Genomic DNA, 21,006 nt, shown 5'->3' on the forward strand with positions numbered 1-21,006 from the left:
ACCAGCTAGGTTAAGACGGGGGTGGGCATTGCCCCCTGCTCTGCTCTCAGTACCAACTGGGTTAAGGCAGGGGGGTGAGCATTGCCATCTGATCTGCTCCTAATACCAGCTGGGTGAAGGTAGGAGGCGGGCATTGCCACCTGCTCCCATCCTGCTCCCGGCCTGGGCTTCCCACCATGGCATGTTTTCTGGAGGGACATGGTGCCTTTCCTAGGCTTCCCTCCATGGCAGTGCCCTCTGGTGGTGAAACAAGATATAAAGTCAGTTGTCTGAAATACGCTTACTCAATTATATAGTAAGATTGCTAATTTTTATGGGATAAACAACCATACAATTGGAAGTTGAATAAGAACATTCATTATGCTCATGATTAATGAGCACAATAATCAAACACTATGTGCTGGAGTAGCTCTTGAGCTTTGGCTTGAGCTAGTGAAACTGTACTAAGAGTATCTTCGTTTCTTTTAACATATCACTGGATCTAGCCCCATGTCTAAACCATAAAATATAGCATTTTCTATTAGGTTGTATTCAGATGTAATGATAAACAATGACCTGTCCAAATCACATTTAATTGTGATGTTTGAATGCAGGTGGTTCAGTACTGCTGGGATTTCAAACTAGGATTTATGGCTGATTTGCTAACCACAGTTTATACTTATAGTGATCTTGGAGATCATAAATCACAAGTTAAGTAGAGCCATGCTTCATGACCACCTAACCACAGAGACAACACAGGAGGGAAATGTTTGGGAGGTATAAGAGAAATAGAAAAACAAGAATTTACACACACACTGGGATTTGTTACTCGAGTCTGGTAGATTACCATTTGTTATAACAACTAAGATTTTAACAGACCTCAGTTTATCATGTCTGAATGCAGCCTTTATGCTTGTCAGCTGTAGCTAAGTTTTTTTACTGTGTCATGTTTAACCCCAGCTATGTGGATACTAGAAAGACTTTCTTCACTGACATCACTGTACACAATACTTCCTTGTGTACTGTTGCCTTTGTTACTGGTATTATTAAGTATTTAATAATAACCAACGCTATTGGCAGGTTTACTTGGAGAGACTCTGGGACATAAAAGCAGATAAAGGAACAGCAACAATGAAGTTAGCAGAAGCTAAAACAGCTCTGGGTGGATTTATAGCAGGTTTTATGGCGTGACTGGGTGGCTCCTTTTGCTTCAGTGTCCTTGATTCCTTTGTACATTTTCTTACCCACATGAACATGTGCACTTCTCAGGCAGTGTGCATAAGGCAGTGTGCATAACGATGATCACATTGCAAAACTGCTTATTTGGAACAATAACAGAACTCACCATTAGTGCTGAAGATCATGGAAGCAAGCATTTCTGGAAACCCTGAGCACTGTTTGGTGTAGCTGAAGCGTAACCCAACTGCTAGCAAGAACAATGGCATGTTCCTGGTTTCTAGGACACGTTCATTCCCCCCCACCCTCACTTCTCTCCATTACTCTTTCCTTCAGCCACTGTTTATTTCTATCAGAATTTTCAAATACCGTCACTACGGCATAAAGGTGTATGGAAGCCAAATAGAACACAAATAGAACAGTGGGAGGGCTTCTGGTGTCCTGGCCTCACTGACAGTCCTTTAGATGGCACTGGATTTCTAGCCACTGTGTGTGACAGAATGTTGGACTGGATGGGCCACTGGCCTGATCCAACATGGCTTTGCTTATATTCTTATGTTCTTACCCTCCTTCCTGTCCCCAGGTCTTTATCCTGCTACCTGAAGAGCAGAATATACCCGCTCAGAAACGTCAAAGATTCAGGTTATCTGCAACGGAATGGCAGTTGGCTAAAAGGGAGGCAGAAGGAGGAAATTGATCAGTCTACAGTTTTTTGGACTGTGTGCATTCAGACACCATGCAATTCACTGGGCTTTGATCAAACCACTATTGCAAAACATGGTTTATTGTGATGTGTGAATGTGATGTCTGAATGTACAATAAAACTTTCTCCATCCATTTATGGAGGATTAACAATGATTTTTTAAAAACAAAAACAAAAAAACGACTGGGTCGAAACAGGTTGTCCATAGACCGGAAACAGCCTCCCTCTGTTGTTCCGATCCAAGCTGCCATTTCTACAGCCAGCCATTTGCATCCTTAACAGGAAAAGTTTGCTGAGTTTATGCTGGCAGCAGAACAATACAGGAAGCATCTCAAGCCATGATTTGATTATAAATTAATCTCTTGGGATATTACAGCTGCTTCAAATGGTTAATGAGTATCTTAACAGTACCTGCCTCTTTTCCTTGTCCAAAGGCCAATTGATCACTGAACTTATAAAACCATCAACGACTTAGGCAGGAAGCAGAGTTGAAGGAGCTCTACCCAGGCAGAACCAAATGCTGGGGCTAACTGCAAAGATGCCAAAGAACCTTTTCTCGTTTCTTCGCTTGTGCGTGCTCCTCCTCGGTTTTGCCATTATCTGCTCAGGGGCCGTTTGCATCTCGGCAGGCTCCTCTGCCTGCAAGTGCAATAAAGTGCCTATTGCATATTTCCTTTTGCCACTGGGGTTCCTCCTTCTCATCTCGGGGATTTTCTGGAGCACTTATCATGAGGCCAGCAAGCACAAGAGCTTATTCCACAGAATTATCCAGCAAAATCCTAGATTTCGAGATAGTCATATCACTACCATAGACAGGTATGTCTGATGTGATTCAGTGTGTAACTTTGTCTTTTAATACTACCACTTTTTTCTGTACCGTGCAAGCCTTTTCAGATCCCCAGACATCTTCACCCTTTCCCCCCCTTTCAATTGTTTTATGTTTTCAGGTCTTCCTCTTGCCATCTTTCCTTCCAGTTTCCTTTTAGGAATACCGGCATGTCCTGTTACGCTGGATTGCCTCTTCATCCTTGGCGTCCATCCCTGCCTATCTAATATTTGTTCATTAGTCTTCCTTTCTGTCTAATTCACTTTAAACATTTTTTGTATTCTGTGCTTCCTGTTTCTTTCCATTTTACCAAATGTTTCTGTTTCACATCTACTTCAAACTATATGCCATATATTTATTCATATACATTTCTCTCAGATCAGCTGGCATGTTTTCTTTCATTTCCGATACCTTCTCTCCTTTTAATTCCTTCTGTTCACCTTCCATCTCTATTATTTAATTCCTTCTGTTCACCTTCCATCTCTATTATTTAGTTTCCTGGATATTTGTTTCACATCAACTGATTACTCTCTTTATTAAATGTATGCCCTGGAAACTCTTAGCCTAAACAAGCTCACAAAGCAGTATATTATTCCCCTGTCGTAATCATCTGTCTATGTCTTCTGTAGTCTAGTGCACATTTTATTCTAGCTTGAAGGGTTATAAAAGGGTTCCAATTCCTTGTCTTCTACAAAAGTTGAGATTACAATGTTTCCCTTGATCCTGTTTGTTTCCTAAAACCAAACTGATTCTGACATAATTGTTCATTTAATTTTAGTCCAGTTTTAATTTTTGTCCAATTCTATTTTGACTTGTGTGTGTAAAAGTGAAATGGTCCCTCTGGGTATTGTGCTCGGAACATTTTTCTAACTTCCATACTGTGTCATGATGAACAGACCCAGTATAGTGGTAGAATGTAGGGGAACCAGGCAAAGTCATTTTTCAGCTTTCAGGCTGACTGAGAGCAGAACCACAAGTGACAAAAGGCACAGATTGGACACTTGTCTGCTTCCCTCAAGTTTTGATGGGAAATGTAGGCATCCTGGTCTCGCAGCTTCGCTCTCTGACTGCTGTCTAATGGACTTTTCAACTGTCACTTGTCCAACATTCCACCAAGCTGCCTACATTTCCCATCAAAACTTGAGGGAAGCAGACAAGTGTCCAATCTGTGCCTTTTGTCACTTGTGGTTCTGCTCTTAGAAATCTTGGTTGTGTTATTGGCTCTCTGACTAGCCTCCCTCACAAAGCTGTTGTGAGCACGAAACACCTCTCTATGCACCTTAGAGGGGAAAGTAGCATGCCCACAGACGCATGAAGCTGCCTCACACTGAATTAGATCATTGGTCTATTAAGGTCAGTATTGTTTATGCTGACTGGCAATCAGTTTTCAGGGTCTTGGGCAGAGGTCTTTCACAATTCCCTACCATCTCAGGCTTTTAACTAGAGATACCGGGACTGAACCAGAGAAATTCTGCGTGGCAAGCAGATGCTCTACCAGTGTCACAGTCCCACCCACACATCCTGTAACAAGTACATAACTAAATTACCAGAGTTTCTAGTTTCTTGCATGAAACTAGTTTCTTGCATTTTATCTCCAAATTGCTGCTGGTATACAGTTTCATGACGGAAACATCTTGGTATATCTGAACCAAATACTGGGAACTGGAATTGAAATTTGTTGCAGTAGTACATGCACTTCTATGAGCTAAATTGCAATTCATGTAGAAGCACTGTATACATGAATAGATTAATGTCAAATTATATATGCTGAAATCTAGCTCGGATCCATTGGCACACTTGGCCCTGCAGTATATTCTTCCCTCCCAAACATGTAACTCAGATGCTATACTTTCCCATATAGCTTAGTTTTTTGCTTCAGTAATTCTTACAAAGGCAAAAGTTATTCACAGCACAATCTGTGCCTGAGGTTCCTGTAACTGTTGTCTTTGCCATTCCTAAGTGAAGACGGATGCTTCAACAATGAACACTTCCTTAAGCCTAGCTGGCCTGAAGCCTGACAGAATTAGTGACTGGGCCATTGATGCAAATGTCACTTCCTGTTCCATTGTTGTAACAGCATCATAAACGCTCACCAAAGGCAGCTCTATAAATACGTCCAAGTACATACTCTGGTAAGATAACCAGGGGAAGATTTAACAGTTTGAAAGAACTCATGGCCTGTACTGCAAAATAAATTACCCTGTGCAATCAGCTTAGACACAGAATATGTATTTCCTTTTCAAGTTGTGTGTGTGCGCCGGGGGGGGGGGGAGGGGGGCTCTAATAGAAGAAAAGGACTGGCATGCATCTGGGCAGAAATAAAGTTTCCTTTACCTTGGCAAAATCTTATCACTTGAAAATGCATCAGTAATCCAACCAGGAGGCCTGACATGCAAACAGAGTCACTTTTGATTTTTGTGGTCATGGAAATGGCTGGGAGAGTCTATACCTTGGTTTAGCCTTTGAAGGAGAGGGCATTGTAAGGAGCAGATGTGGTCTTTGAAGAGTAGGGCAGATGCACATTGTGGCATGATGCCAATCCTCTCAAGACAAGACCTAATAGCCTGTTACAATTTCACATAGATCTAACATAGCGTGTGTTTATCTTGGCTGTTTCATGCAGGCCTGACTTCTATCCCCCAACTTATGAGGATAGTACTGATCCTGAAAAGCAGACATTCCCGCTGCCAGTCTGCCTACTGGAAGAAGAAAGAGAGTCCTACAACATACCTCCACCTCTATACACAGAAAGCAGTCTGGATTTCATCGAGGAGGCCAGCTCTCAGGAACAACAGCCACCGTCATACGAAGTATCTGTGCAGCAACAGCCAGCTGCCGAATGTGACTCGGCACTTCAAGAGACTTCTAATGCACCTGCGTCACAGCCCTAATCAAACAGACTGTCAAAGGACTTGCAGAAAAGATAAGTCATGCCTACTGTTCGGGGATAAAGGCAACCGTTAAGGCACTTCGTGCAAAAGAGCGTCAAGACAAAAGTAGGACTGGGTTACTCCGTGTGTAATGCAGTACTGAGCATAAAGATAGCCTTGCAGTCGGAGCCTTTAATGGCTGGCTGTGTGGAATCACAGAATAACTTGGTACCTGAGGACAGGAATGAAATCTGGGGCTGCTAACAATATGAATAATGATGTTGCTGAGCAAAGTCAGTATTAACAGCTGGTTGGCAACACTGGGTCTGTTTGTTTACATATTATATGTTTATTCTGTTCCTGTTAAAGAAATACCTGTAAGAACCAATGTTATATTATTAAGAGCAGCAAGATGAGGTTTCAGACTCAGGATGGCTTTAGAAAGCAAGCACAAGGGAAAAAGACACCCATGGCAAAGAAATGGATTGAAGAGACCTACAGATGCACACTGAGACCGTTGTTAAGGAGCAAATGCATTCTAGCATTGGCATAAGAGACTCTTTTTTTTTGGACTGCCTTTATTAATTTAAAAGGTCTTACTGTAGAAAATTAGATCCAAATTGTGATGGATTATTTAATAACTTTAAGATTTAATTTTCCTGGACCACCCAGCCAAAATGAAAGGCTTGTGGCTTAAAACTCAAGTAGTTCCGCTGAAGTCTATGCAAGTTAAATCCAAAAATCTCTATTTCAAACTGATTATGCAGCCTTTTAAAGCATTGTGATACTCTTGTGTGAGATCTGTGTCTAAGAAACAAGTTTACAGAGGCCTCGCTCTAGCCCTAAAGGCACAGCATTTCAACTGACAGAAGATGTAATATCACTGTTAAAACATTTGTTCAGTCTCTCTTGTTTTGAAAAAAGGATTTTAAAAGCAGTATAAAATAGCAGTTTCCCATTGCAACCTACCCCATTTCAACTGACCCTCAGACTTTGAGTGAAAATGGCCCAGGTCTTTGGACTGACCCACAGTCAATGGCCAGCTGGGGTATGGAAGCTGAGCACTGTATGTGAAATACTAGCTTTAGGGAGAGATGTCAAGACAGGTCTACTCAGGAGAAAGCCCTACTTTATTCAATGGGACTTACTCCCAGAAAAGTGTTTTTAGGATTGCAGCCATATCATCGTTATGGGTCCATACTTACTAATTTGTATCTCCTGTGTTTTGACATCAGCTTTGTCTTCTGATAGTATTGGCTAATTTTGAGTGGAAAAATCACCTGATTCATGACCTAACAAATGGCATTTATTTGTTATTTTGTAAGGACAATGCTCTTGTGATGTGGCTGAAGCAATCTGGTTTACATACCGGCTAATATTGTATTGCACTATTCTTTTTTTACAATAAAGTTTTGTACTTAAAAACAAAAAGGTTCTGTAAAAAATGGTGTTTGCTTGTAGAATGGGGTAAAAACAAGCATGGAAGCACAAGCACAACTTCAAACAGGTTGTAATACTTTTGTTAGCAGAGCTTCAGAAACGGTTCCAATCAGTTGCTCCAAGGCTGAGGAAAGAGCCCACACAGCCTTTCAGTTTAGGAACACAACTTTCCTTGATACATTGGCATCTGCTTCTGCCCCTCACATCATGTTGTCCCTGTGTAAGACACCCCTTCTCTTTTTAAAACACACAAATGAATGCGCAGCATCCACATCTCCTATTGTTAGCCCATATTTTCATGTTTTGTCACACAGTACAATGTAAAGTACCATTTTTCTAGTCTGGAGAATTTTCTTCCAGACCTCTGTTTACTAATTTGTGTAACATTTTGCAGGTGTAAACAGCAAACACTTTGCATGGCACTTTATTCTTATGCTCACACAGCAGCTTAGATTGAGACAGACACTTGTCCAGAGATTTATGAGCTAAGCATGGAGCTGAGGGCTAAGACTCTTGGGGCCAAACTGTATTCCACATAGGGCTGCCAGCCTCCAGGTGGTGGCTGGAGATCTCCCGGAATTAAAACTAGTCTCCAGGCCACAGAGATCAGTTCACCTGGAGCAAATGGCTGCTTTGGGGGGTGGACTCTGGAATTATGCCGTGCCAAGGTCCTTTCCCTCCCCAAACCCCACTTTCTCCAGGTTTCACCCCTCAGATCTCCAGGAATTTCCCAACTTGGAGCTGGCAACCCTAATTCTACACCTCTACCCTGTGCCAGACTGGGTTTAAAAATTTTTTTTTACCAGCTTGCCACCTGCCCCTAAATCATGATACTTACCCAAACAGAAGGAAGCATATAAGTAGTTTCTATACTCTAAATTAAGGCTTCGAAGTGCAGCAACCCCCCCCCCATCACTGTGCAAGCCCTTTTTGAAATGGAAGGAAATTCAACAGCAATTATCACAGCAACAGCAGCCGCAATACTACCTATTCAAAAAGAAAAAGACAGCAAGCGCCTTGGCATGTCTACAGTAGCTCTTTGATTTGGGGCTGTTTTATTTTCAAGAGACCCCCGCCCCCACACACACAACTACATTTAGGAGAGCATATCTTGCTGATATATAAAGAAACTTGCTGCCATTAAATGAGGCAGGGCAAGAACATCTGTGGGAGAGAGCAGTGACAGATGTGTGCATCCTCATCTGCATGGACGGGCCGGTGCCTATGAAGGACTCTCCTACCAGCCTCCACATTGGAGCTGGTGAGAAGCAGCTGTAATTTCCTTAACTAGTAACAATTCTTTGTTGCTTTATTTTCTTCAGCCTGTATCCTTTAGTCTTGTACCTGAATTGCCCCAGAGTTGTGCTTTAGTTAAGGATCATTGCCTTAATTTCTCTTGCATGTCCCAACTGCTGGTCAGCGTTACTCCATACCCCTTGGGGGCAGCTGCTCTGGCACAAGGAAAGGTCCTTAAGAATGGGGTGTTGTGGCCCACTATGCATTCAGGTGTCGTGGCACGCTATGCAGAGTGCCTACCTTGCAGGAGTGTTGGAGGGGGCAGAGCATATGTTTCTCAACCTCTGCCTTACAAATGGGGCTGTGCACCAGTCTGAGAGAGGGTCTTGCTGAAGGGTGCTGCAGAGCAGAGGTAGAATGTGACACTTGTATATTCAAGAACCAAGATTTTTTTTACATATCTTCAGACTGGGAAGATCCCAGTCAATAATCCCTATCCCTATAACAGTTGCAAATGTAGTCCTATGTGTTAAATGTTTTGGCTTCTTCTCTAAATCCACTGTTCATTCACAGCGTCAGGCAAAGCGGAGTCACGCTGTTCTTATGCCTGTCGACTGCAATGGACTTTGAAGGATGTAACTGTACTTAAGAAGATTCTGTTAGTGTCTGTAAAGGACAGTAAACACGGTCCCTCTCTTCTTGAATATCCATAGGGGAAAGGGTAAATCTTACCTTTTCCAATGTAAAACATCTTCCTGAAATCTAGGAAATTTGTTTCTGCCTCAGGATTCTACAGAGAAAAGTAGAATTTTGCCTCTCACATTTCAGAGAGCTCCACCTAGGCCGATTCCAGACGACTAACCTGAAGGTGCTGCATGCCGCCATGTTCCGGATCGCAACAGGGAAAACGCGAAATATCGCGTTTTCCCCGTCGCGATCCGGAACATGGCGGCATGCAGCACCTTCAGGTTAGTCGTCTGGAATCGGCCCTGTTGTAATGTACCTACTTTCTCCAATTCTCATTTTCCAATTTGTATCTTGTGTATTCTAATTTGTACCTTGTGTATTTTATGTAAAATACTTTGTGTATTCAATGTAAACACTCACAGGAAAAGGTAGCATTTTAAAGTACAGCATAATTAAATTAACACTGCGAACAAAAAATTGAACAGGTTAAGCCATGAAGAATCAAGAAGAGACAAGTTGTCAACAGAATCAATGTGTTTTTAAGCGATTCATTTTTTCACCCATAAAATGTAATAAGCCATGCCTTCAGAGAAGTCTGGAAAGAAGCAAAATATAGATGAAATGAAAAGAATGCCAGTAACTCTTCTGAAGCAGAAAATATTTTCACATTTTATTTTGCATGATCTTGACCTTATACAATCGTATTTGCCGAAAACTGTATTTGAATCTGTTTAATTTAACCAAATTGGATAAAGTAAATTGATTTATAGAAGGCTGGGATGTTTCAAGTCAAGTTCAAGAACCAAACTGGTCTTCTTTGGCTTAAATATTAGTATTAGTATTGTGAGAGGCGGGGAGTGTTACTCGGATAATGCAGCACAGCAGAGAACTGATAATAGAGATATTGGAGGTACTAAAGATGTCACGCTTCCAGCAATTTTGAAGACATGGAACATTCCCCACCTCCTTTCAAATAAAAACTAGAAATGTTAGAGGGAAATTGAAATATATGCGATACTTACTTTCCTATCAAACCTAAATCTATTTTACTACTTTAACAACATAAAATGCATCATTTATGATTTAGTTAGCATATAAACTGTATTAACTGGCATATTTATGGGATAAAGTATTAATGCCTTGTTTTTCCCCTGGAAAACCGATTGCAGCCACCCCAGAATAGGCATTTCTGAGCCTGCTGCACCCACCCTCTTAGATGTGTGAAGGGGCATCCCCAAGGGAAAGTCAGAGATGCAGGAGAGGAGGTGGGGCCGGGAGGGCTTGTCATGAGCTCACAGACAGACAGAGAGACAACTGAGGAACAACCCAGGCTTTGTTAAACGGCAAATAATAAATGGATCTGAGGACTCAAGTTGCCAACTTCTTCTGTCCACTCTGGCACCTGTGCCTGTAAGAGCAGCTCCCAGAGGCCATGGAGAGGCAGGCTTAGCCATCCCTAGTGCTGCATGCTTATGAGTGAGGATGCTGCTGCCATAAGTGACATTTGGATGGCAGCAGCATCTGCCTCAGTGGGGTCTCACATGGGGCTGTGGTCCCTCCCAGACAGACAACTGCAACATCACAGGAAGACAGCAGTGTTCTGCCACATGACATTTATAGCCTAATGGTTGTGGACATACTAGTGATATAAAAAGGAACCATGAAATTTCATTTGATTTAAAAAAGATATTTAATAATACTGCAATAAATCGTGTTTTTAAAAGTGAGAAAACAATTGATTAGAGCCTCAATAACATTGATGCAGCTACAAAACAATCTGTGTTCTATCAGGTTGGGCTGCGCCCCATCATCAGGAATTTCATGCAAGGCAGAAATAAGGCTATTAAATGTCATAGAAAGTTTTGACAAATATCAAAAAAGAAACTAAATTAATTCCCAAAAGCATAAGGCACTAAAATTGCACTATGACCATCGCAATGAATTGCACTATGCTATAAAAAAGTGTCAAATTGCACAAAAGCCATCTCCACAAATGACATACAGGAGCACCTCTGTTCCCAAAGAAGAAAAACATTCAAATGAGTCACATGCACAAAATGATCTTGTCAGTTAAATGTTGTGTCCCTTAGGTGGAGCGGTGCTATTCTTTCACAAGCACAAGAACCATTTGTTACATCCAAATACTTCCGAAGCCATCCTCCTTCTTTGCTCAATCTGTTCCGACAGACCTCTGATAAAGCATTCTATAGTTTTCAGACAGCTAAGTTAATTAGAAGAGCGGTTTGAAAATTGTACTCAGTTCATTACAGTTCAAGGGCAACTGCAGTTGGTATTTCATTAGGGACAAAATCCTTCTCAAGACCCAGTGCTCCAAAAGACTCAGAACTATAGCATTCCTATCTATCACAGCTGGCTATCATGCACGCTTGTTAAAGAGTGCATCTTGGAAAACAGGGTTGCTGTTTCTTGACCAGGGTTATGCAAAATGACAGCAGTGTGCTTACAGTCAAGGAAATAATCCAACACACCTTGTTCAATGAACTGCAATGCACTTCAAATCAAGTAATCTTGAACTCACAACCTTTCAGCCTGCCTTTCCCAACCTCCCATCCATTTAAAGTTTTAAGACAATAATGACTTCTGATAGAGTGTAAATTGCTCTGGAATAGTTCAAAGACACCACACTGGGGGTTTAAATGGCTGCCACACATGTCTTCTAGCATCATGAGATTAAAAAGAGCCAAAACAACATTCGGTTCATCTGAGTGGAACTGTGCAGAAAAGCTGCTCTGTGCAGAAAGCTGCTCTAAGGCAGTGGTTGTTCTTTGAGGACCGTTTCTGATGCAACATTTCAAGGCTATTCATAATACTTCAAGAAAGCCACAGAAACACAAGTTGGCGAGAAATAATGAGGAATATGGGTCACTTCCAACTGCACATGGTTTCTTTAAAAACCCTAAACAAAATGTAAACAGAACACATGGAACTGACATTTCTCAGATGAATCTGTGAATGCTAGATTTTCTGGGTCCTATTCCTAATTAAATGACATTACTAACCTCTGCCTAATAATTTCCATATTATGGGGCTCAGAGTTCAAAACAATATGTCAGAGATGTTTTTGTTCAGTTACAGTGGACTTATTTACCTAGAGTACAATGCCAATCCTGCACTGTATTCTGGTTAAATCAAGAAATAACTGAGCACTCAGTGGGAGCATTTCTGACATATGAGCTTGAATTCTAAGACTGGCTTCTTAGATGGGTCGTGTGTCCCTTCTGGTGTAAAAGTTTTACTGTGCCAGTGGCCACTCCTCCCTAAAATGGTGGAACACAAGTTCATCTTGAGAGAAATAAAGGTTTTAAAATGAGTAAACTGCTATCCTAAACTGAGTTATACCTTTTCAATGCTATTGACCGCAATGGATTTAAAAGGGTTTAACTCTATTAAGGATGGCACTGTTAGATAACCGTTCATAATATATCATTTATTCTTAAGGGGCGGAGGGGAGGCTGCAGCACTTTCCTTCCCAAAACAGTGAAGACTAACAGAAGATACAGATTTCTGATAAGGCAAATGGTTAAATAATAACCATTTTCCTGACACTTCCTTTTATCACCACTAAATGAAAATTGAGGACAACGCACATAATCACATTAAAATACAGAAAGGTTTAGCAGGGGGAGGGGAAAGAGCAATTTCACTTCTTTATTGTGAGCACATAAATTATACATGTAAAACATTTGTGCTGTTGGGGATGTGATGAACACTGCAAAGAAGAGCAGAAAATGGAAGCTGGCTGGATAGCAGTTTTGTTCTCCACCCTATAAATTCAAAATGTCTTAATTTATATAACATATGCATGAATACGATTGATGCCCAACTTCCATTGATACAGAAACTGTACTTATTTGTGCAACTTCATCTGTGCGATCAGGACTGGCAGCTGTCAGTTCATTTTGAACAGGATATCAATTATATCAGATCTGAATTTCAGGCTGCACTTCTATGCCCACTTACACAAGAGTAGGTCCATTGAACTCACTTCAACTGAGTTACTACTGAGCAAGCAAGCATAGGATCAGACTACACATCTATAACTGGTAGGAATTTGAGAACCCACAACTGTGGTTCTGAACTTGAGCTGCATGGCTCTGACTTTATGCTTGGTGTGGCGCTTCATAATGAGGAAACAATTCCTGGCATCTTAGGCAGTACGACCAGCCCTTCACAGCAGCTGAGTCTTCCAACCAGCTGGAGTGACCAAGAGCTCTGTTATCACCAGTTCAAAACATGAAGCAGCCCATCCAAACCAATAGGGTGGGTTTAGAAAACATGAGAAATGTATTTTGAAAAGTATTCCTTTAAATTCCATATTTACCTTGGCTACCACAAACTCTTTTCTTCTCTTTTTCAGTTGAAGCCAAGAGTCACAAAATAGTAATAAGTGGCTGTGCATTATACCAAAGTCCAACAGGGGTTATATGTAGCCCACTCCTGCTTTGCAAGCACAAAACACAAAATGGAGCTCACAGCAATCTAGTATTTTGTGATAACTGAATCTAGATGTAAGGGAGCTTTCTCTTTGGTTATTTTTGAGTATAAGATGATACTGAAGCCATAGTACAGAAGTAAATGCACCACAGTCTTAGCAGAACAATATGATCAGAAATGAATTTCTGTCCCCGTTCCCCTGCCCTCCCCTCCATTGACCTCAAACCCTTAGAATAATACAAAGGCACAAACAGATGGTGTGTCCGAGCAAGAGCTTCTTCCTCCCTTGCCTTCTTATTTTTGGCCCAGGGTTAGCAATCCTTCCTTGGTTCAGGTGATGACAGTAGGACCCTTACGACCTGTCCTCTCGTGAATCTGAGATATTTTCAGTGCAATTGCTATAAGTGGACTCAGCACAGCCTAAAAGAAAAGCAAACAGTAAAATGCTGTTTAGTGGAAAGCTTGTGATATAACAAGTAGCCCTTTCGTTAACATAGTTTTAAATCAGCTGAAACTTCACAGACAGGCTCAGAGATATACGAAATTTTTTTGCACAAAATTCACTGGTAGCTCCTTGAGGACAGACCTGTACAGCATAGATTATGCAATTCCATCCCTTCCTTTAATAGATGCCAAGAACCACTTATCACACTTGATTAGAGTGTTTCAGCACTTGCAAGTCAGGAAATCCAACAATCTGGGGTTTTCCACCTTCCTCCAGATTGTGTTCAAAATTTGGTTGCAGGTAAAAGCTATCAAATGCTTTCTATATTTATTTTCTTTAAATCAAGGAAAGATTTTGTGTGGCAAAACAGCCAACAGCAGCATGTGCATGACACTCTATGTACAGCTTGATCTGGAAAAAAAAACCAACTGTGTTACTTGTCCAGGCTTCCTGCTGATCTAAAAATGTCCTGCACACTTTTGTCCTGTAATCCTTCCTGCCAAAACCAGAGCCCTCGTATACAATATGCCAGGAGCCTTGGATGTAATCTCAGAATCCTGCCTGATATCACATGTGTAGCAACTGGAGATGTAATCCGAGGATACAAATAAGAGACAGGTTGAAAGGGCAGCCAGATTGTATTTGTTGCTAACTATAACAACACAGGATCCTGTGGCAGCTGGGTGAAACCACACAGAAGCAACACCTTGTGGGTTTGATTGTCAAAGTTTTCGTGCAAATGAACATCTTTTCATCATGAAACAATGCTGTACTTTATTTGCTTCACAAGCTGTAATCTATTGGGGCAACATGCAAAACATAAGCTCTGTATCAATTTTGTTTATCTGAATAAACTCCTAATCTCTAGTCTCCAGAAAAACATGTTTTGAAAACATTTAAATAATAAACACAAAGTGTGGGAATTCTTATTGTTTCCTGCTATGCAAGTCCTATGGTCTCCAGGGATGGCTTCATTTTTTCCCCATTAGTTCCGGACTGTCTCCTTAACCATTTGGTGTTTATATGGCAATCATACCCACACATGCAATATATAAATTCTGCTTGAGATGGGAAGACCTGGTGGCAACACCCAACAGTGTTTACTCAAAGTGCCATCTGTAAAACATTAGCATTGATCTCATCTCTCATAAACAAATCAATCTTCTTTCATCTGCTTCCACATACAAAACCAACACAACAGAACCAACCTATTAATTCAGTGTTACAGTTGTAGTACGATTTGTTCCTACTCCACACAGTAGAATAAGTATCTACAGCTAATCAACTGAACTTTGTACATACTTCAATATTAGAAAGACCCACAGTTAACATTCAAGAGCTTTTAAATGTTGGGAAAAAAGAGAAAAACCTCCTATGTCCTGCATAATTTTGGCCAGAGACACATGAAGCAGCTTTATACCGAATCAGAACATTGGTTTATCAAGGTCAATGTAGTCTACTCAAACTGGCAGTAGCCCTCTAGAGTATCTCACATAGAGGTCTTTCACATCACTTGCTCCCTGTTTCTTTCAATGGGAGATGCCAAAGATTTTTTGACAGTTCTTGAAATATGACGACTGAAAAGCAAGTCAGGTAATACACCTGTCTACTTGTTTTTTCTTACATCCTTGGCAATTCTATCTTGAACAGAGATGGGCACGAACTAAAATACGAACCAAAATTCAGCACGAACCAGGCTGGTTTGTGGTTCGCAAACCAGCAGTTCATCAGAGCCCATTTCTGGCGAACCACCACGAACTTTAGGCTGGTTCGTTTGGTTTGTCACTGCAGACAGTCTGGCGCCGATCAGTTTCCTAGGCAACAGGGGATGGACTTCCTGCAGACCTTCTGCTGACCCAGAAGTGGCCTTCTGCTGGCCTGGAAGTGACCTTCTGCTGACCCAGAAGTGGTGATTTGCTGGCCCAGAAGACACATTTTCACAAACCAAAATGAACCAATTTGTGAACCGGGACAGGTTCGTGAAAGTTCATGGTTCGTGAAATGTGACGAACCACGAACTGCATGGTTCGTGTTTTTTTCCGGTCTGTGCCCATCTCTAATCTTGAAACATTAGAACTAGACACTTGTTTCTAATAAATGTTTTTGGACTTCAGGAAAATACTTCAGGGTGTCCTTGCAGAAAGAGATGGATCTCTCCAGTACAAGGGATCCAGGAGGCATTTTGGTCTCAAAAAATCAGGAACTCAGCCTCAGCAGCTGTAGGAACATCTCTCCCAGTATGGAGCCATGTAGCATTTCCGGTTATCCAAGCAGTCTCTTCTGTCTATTTTTTTGTGTAGGCAGGTGACAATCTCAGGCTTCCATCATGGCTGTCCCCATGTAATAAAAATGTTTTTCTTAGGCGCAGCTGATGCTGGAATTACATAGGCTCATGGGGATATTTTCAGTAAAGGAAATACAGAAGGGCAGGAGGAACAGTTAACACCCTGTTCCCAATGCTTCAGAGACAAATTGGGGACCCATGGATATTGTGTAGAGTTAACCACTACCTCTAGTTATGGAACTCCAGAGGTGCAACAAGTCACTGCTTACCCAAGACATTACCCATAAGTAGAACCCCCTTACCACCCCACCAAGTTATAAGAACCTTCCAAGGAATCATGTTCCTTGCAATGTCTGTGCAAACATAGTGAGGAATACAGCAGATTATTCATTACATCTTTAATAGGGGGTGTCATTTGATTACATTTTTTTGTTAATTGTAAAACTTTTGATCAATATAATCAGTCAGTATAAATGTGCATAGGAAGGACAGTGGCATGGTATAGCCTGACCTCATCAGATCTCAGAAGCTAAGCAGGGTTGGTACTTAAATGGGGGACTACCGAGGAAGACTCTGCAGAGGAAGGCAAAGGCAAACCACCTCTGCTTCTCATTTGCCTTGAAAGCCCCTTGTTGGGGGTCATCATAACTCAGTTATGACTTGATGGTGAGTATGTACACGCACATACACACAAATTTGCAAATGAACAAAATATTCTCAGTGGAATACAGTGTTTGGCTTTAGGTTCAACATAAATTGCAACATAAACATAAAGAGTAAGGAATACACTAAAACAATGAATGCTTTCTTCTTTTTCTGTTCTTGTTGGTTTTCCTATAACACTTCTCCCAGTTTTTCAAGTACTTTTATTCAAAATAGTTATAATTTTTTTTTAAAAAAACATGGCTTGATTAGTCATGGGTGTCTTTTTGATGCATTCAAAAGTTTTTAAGATTAATTTGATTAACCAAATAACTGACTAAATAAAGCCCCATGTTTGCAGACATGGGGTTGGATACTATCAGCTATTCCACAGATGCAAGAAAGAGATGGGGGCCCATTTCTGTCTCCAGGACTGCCATCCCAGAGATTGGAGGGCCCATGCAGACCATAAGCCACACCAATAAAGGACTATAGTGAGGAGGGGAATCAGTCATGTCAGAAGAAATGGTGGCAAGATCCAGCCCACAGTCTCAAAGTTAGTTTAAAGTTGAATACCCATACACTTTCTCGGTGGTATCCCCCCAGCCTTATGGAATGGCCTGCCTGAGGAGGTCAGGAACATTCCCACTCTCTTAGCTTTCCACAAAATATACAACTGAATTATTCAGGAGGACTTTCTACTCAGATTCTAGGGCTGTGTCATAAGAAATTGCTCAAAGAGATACCTTGGTAAGGGACAGGGACTATAGACTATGCTATTGGATACTGTGTGCTGGTGTAGATACGCTCCTACTAGGTAGTCAATAATAACAACAACAAAAACAGTGTGCTTATGTACTTCTGCCCTTCTGGACAGATTACTGCCACACTCAGAGTGGTGAACAAAGTCAGTGTTATTATTATAATCCCTAAAATATAGCTGGGGAGCAGCTTACCCAAGGCTACCTGCAGAGTTCATGTCAGTAGTGGGAGCTGAACTAGCAGAATGTTGATTCACAGTCTAGTCACTTAACCACTATGCTATAGCAGCAAGTTGCTAAAGATGTCATGTTAATTAATTATGCTTTATTTCAGAAAGATTTCATTTCTGTATTCAGATTTATGCTAGTTAACAAATTTTCTGGTGCCATACCCTATGTGTCTGTTTTCATTTAATATCCTAACAGTGGGTTATATTGTATTTTGGTCAGTGAATGTCCTAGCTATCGATTATATTGTAATCACTTGCATGTGCAATCTGCCTTAGATCTCAGAAAGGTGGACTGACAACAGCAACACAAACAATAATAATAATTTAACAGGTCTATGGATCTATTTAGACATGCAAATGGGCAGATAAGCACTGTACAGTTTGCAAACAGATTATGAGTTGAAATTGTACAATAAAATGCAGATAAAAATAGTTCAGACATTAAATTACACGGCACCTATTTTATTATCCTTTTCATCTAGAATAAATTTCGTAATGCTGATACAATTAGAATAGTCATGGTTTGGTTTGTTAAAAACCCACAATGAAATTATGCTGCTGCATAAAAGTCCAAGGTTCTGTTTATTATAATAAGCTAATAAAAGACATGCAGAGGTTGTGGCTATCAAGGGAAAGAAGAGGCTCGTCCTTATTGCATTAACATGAACCACGAACCCAGACACGCAGGCTGGGTTCAGATGATCCTTGAAGCCACGGTGCCAAGGACTGAAAGCAAGCTGCAAAAACAACTCCTCATACGTTTCTCCCCTCTCATACATTGCTCCCCTTTCACTTTTCTTTTTAGTGCTAATTATAATTTGCAATGAACTCCTGCATTTCATATAATCATTTTCTTTCCAGTACACCCAACAGTTCAATTTTTTCCACTGGAAAAACTGAAAGAAGTTGGGGGAGGAGGGCACACATTTTTCCTCTGAATTTTTCTAGCCCCCCTCCCCAGCTGTCACATCTATTGTTTTAACATTGTTTATTCGACTGATAGTTCTTTTGTAAATCATCTGGAGTTTTTTTTTTAAAGAAGAAAGTGAATAAACACTTAAAATAACAAACTTTAAATAGAATACATAATCACAAATTCTCTTCTATAATGCACTTATCTTCAGCTTTCCCCCATTACAAGCCATGCATATTAAGAAAGAGCACTCAGTACTTTGCATTGGCTGTGTTGGCTTTCTAAACCCAGCACTTCAGAAGGCGTATCAAACAATCAATACATCCATCTTTTAATATGGATTATAGCCAGAAAATTTCAAAACCAGACACCTAAACATTTATTAAAAACTGGAGAAACACATTCCTGTGATTCTTTAAATGAGACCTAATTTGCAAACATGGCCTTCCATCTCAACTGTGTTCCAGGACCAATTTCTGAGAAACTGGTTTGCTTTACAGAGACTGCAGATTACCCTTTGTATTTTGACTTGGTAGTTTTATTTATCTTATATTATTTCTTCACTTTTGATAGAGGTAAATTTGTGTACACTACATAACTAGTAATAACTTAATAATGTGCTAAAATGGATTGTTGATGACTGGAAAAATTTGCCTTCCTTTTAAAACTGCTGCTTAAGCAAGTATGATGGCACTTGTTGGCAGTGGAAAAAGTGAGATAAGGCAGCTAAATCTCAGAATGCAAGGAAAGGAATTTAATTCTGCTTGTTCAAATAATATCTGGATCTCAAGTGCCACTGAAATTGTATTGTATATTTATGAATATGGAAATTACTGGAAAACTTTATTTGAATCAATTTAACAGTACCTCTCCAAAGTTGAAATTCTATGCTTGCTCACTTGGAAGTGAAAAAAATAGGACTCAGTTTCTCAGTAATCATACACAAGTCTGGCCTGAAATATATGAAATACTGTAATGGTTTCCATGCAGGTTTTAACTGACATAAGCTCAAGTATTCTTGGCACTGTTCTCTGGGTTGAGTTTGTGGAAATAGAGGTGTCCAGACATATGGGGAGCACTGGAATTTCTCAATCTCAGCTGACCAGATCTTCAAAACAAGAAGTCACACAATTCACAAATCATATGCTGCAGACTGTCTTTGCTGGCCCTGCTCCTATACTTTTAGAATAGACTCTGAAGACTCTGACACTTCATAGTTCCCTGACATGGAGATAAAGAGAAAAAGGCTCTCTTGAAGGGCTTAATTTCTGCATGCCTGGGTGTTAGGCACAAGCAGGCCAGGGACCTAAATAGTAAAATATTTCATTTACTATTGAATTTAATCAGAACACTCACTTATAGATTTATAAAAGAAATGAGAAAAGAATATTGAATACTTCACCAGTGTTACATAACACTTTTCTAAGATGAGTTCAACATATATCACGGGACCTTCACTGGTGCTGTGAAAGGAATCATGCCGAGTTTTTTACACGTGTTTTGGTTTTGTTCAGTAACGAGAAGCTTTTGGAAAGAAATTCTGGAGTTAATCAAGGAAACAACTGCTTATATTCTACCTCTTAACCCTAAAGAGGTTAACACTTACTTGGATATCTGAAAAAGTAGTGATTTAAATTGAATTGGAACCGAGGAATCACAGCTGCCAAAATGAGTGTTGCATCTTTGGAATAAAGCAGAACTACTTCCTACTGCCAAGTGATTTAGAAGAACTCAGTTTATTTCTTTATGTTTTAAATGAACTTGTTATAGGACAAATGACATCACTCCCCAAGCTAATAAATTCATTGAAAAATGAATGCTGTTCATCACATAAAGTTTCAAGACAATGTTTATCCTTATAACTTCTTTTCTATATTATAACATTTTTATGGCTAAGCATCTGTATTTTTTTCTTGTATTCATTAATTGTATTTTGATTTGCAGAGGAAGGCAATGGAAAACCGCCTCTCTCTTCACTTGCCTTGAAAGCTTCTTCTGAGGTTGCTATAAGTCAGTTGCAACTTGATAGCATGCATGCGCACAGACACAGTTTTGTATTTACTCGTGTTTGTATATTGCCAATAAATAAAGGCATAAGGAACAGTCCAGTGGAGGAAAAAACACATCAGTTCTAGATGTGGAATATGAGTATCTCTACACAAGACATCTTACATGGGGATGGCTCAAGTGTAGGGAGATGCAACGTTAGCTGGGAAACATAGTTTAAAGACAGAGCTGGTGGAGACTGCTCCTCAGAGGCTTTGTTAATTTCAACTTCATCTCCTGGAAAGGGAGGTGAAAATGACAGAGCCTTCCCAGAGGTGAAGATGAGATTAACAAAGCCTCTGAGGAGCAATCT

The 21,006-nt window shown here is 40.5% G+C and overlaps 2 protein-coding genes across 2 annotated transcripts in view; one reads left to right on the top strand and one right to left on the bottom strand.

Moving 5' to 3' along the window:
* The first annotated feature begins 2,350 nt into the window (after positions 1-2,350).
* On the top strand, positions 2,351-6,979 carry TMEM252 (transmembrane protein 252). The gene is made up of 2 exons (XM_054987481.1): positions 2,351-2,674; positions 5,308-6,979. Exons 1-2 carry the CDS (start codon positions 2,376-2,378, stop codon positions 5,573-5,575), a joined length of 567 nt encoding a protein of 188 aa, XP_054843456.1. The 5' UTR covers positions 2,351-2,375; the 3' UTR covers positions 5,576-6,979.
* Positions 6,980-9,569: 2,590 nt separating this feature from the next.
* The window catches only part of PGM5 (phosphoglucomutase 5), a 66,093-nt gene continuing 54,656 nt past the window's right edge, over positions 9,570-21,006 (bottom strand). The window contains exon 11 of the mRNA XM_054986529.1: positions 9,570-13,792. Coding sequence (XP_054842504.1) covers positions 13,703-13,792 — 90 coding nt within the window. The 3' untranslated portion in view covers positions 9,570-13,702. The remainder of the gene's footprint in view (positions 13,793-21,006) is intronic.

Source organism: Eublepharis macularius, chromosome 8, assembly GCF_028583425.1.
Source record: "Eublepharis macularius isolate TG4126 chromosome 8, MPM_Emac_v1.0, whole genome shotgun sequence".
Lineage (NCBI taxonomy): Eukaryota > Metazoa > Chordata > Lepidosauria > Squamata > Eublepharidae > Eublepharis > Eublepharis macularius.

Excerpts from the sequence above, each read along its gene's own strand:
- TMEM252 (XM_054987481.1), top strand. The coding sequence starts at position 2,376 with ATGCTGGGGCTAACTGCAAAGATGCCAAAGAACCTTTTCTCGTTTCTT. Across the intron at positions 2,675-5,307 it reads CATATCACTACCATAGACAG|GCCTGACTTCTATCCCCCAA; the intron begins GTATGTCTGATG and ends TGTTTCATGCAG.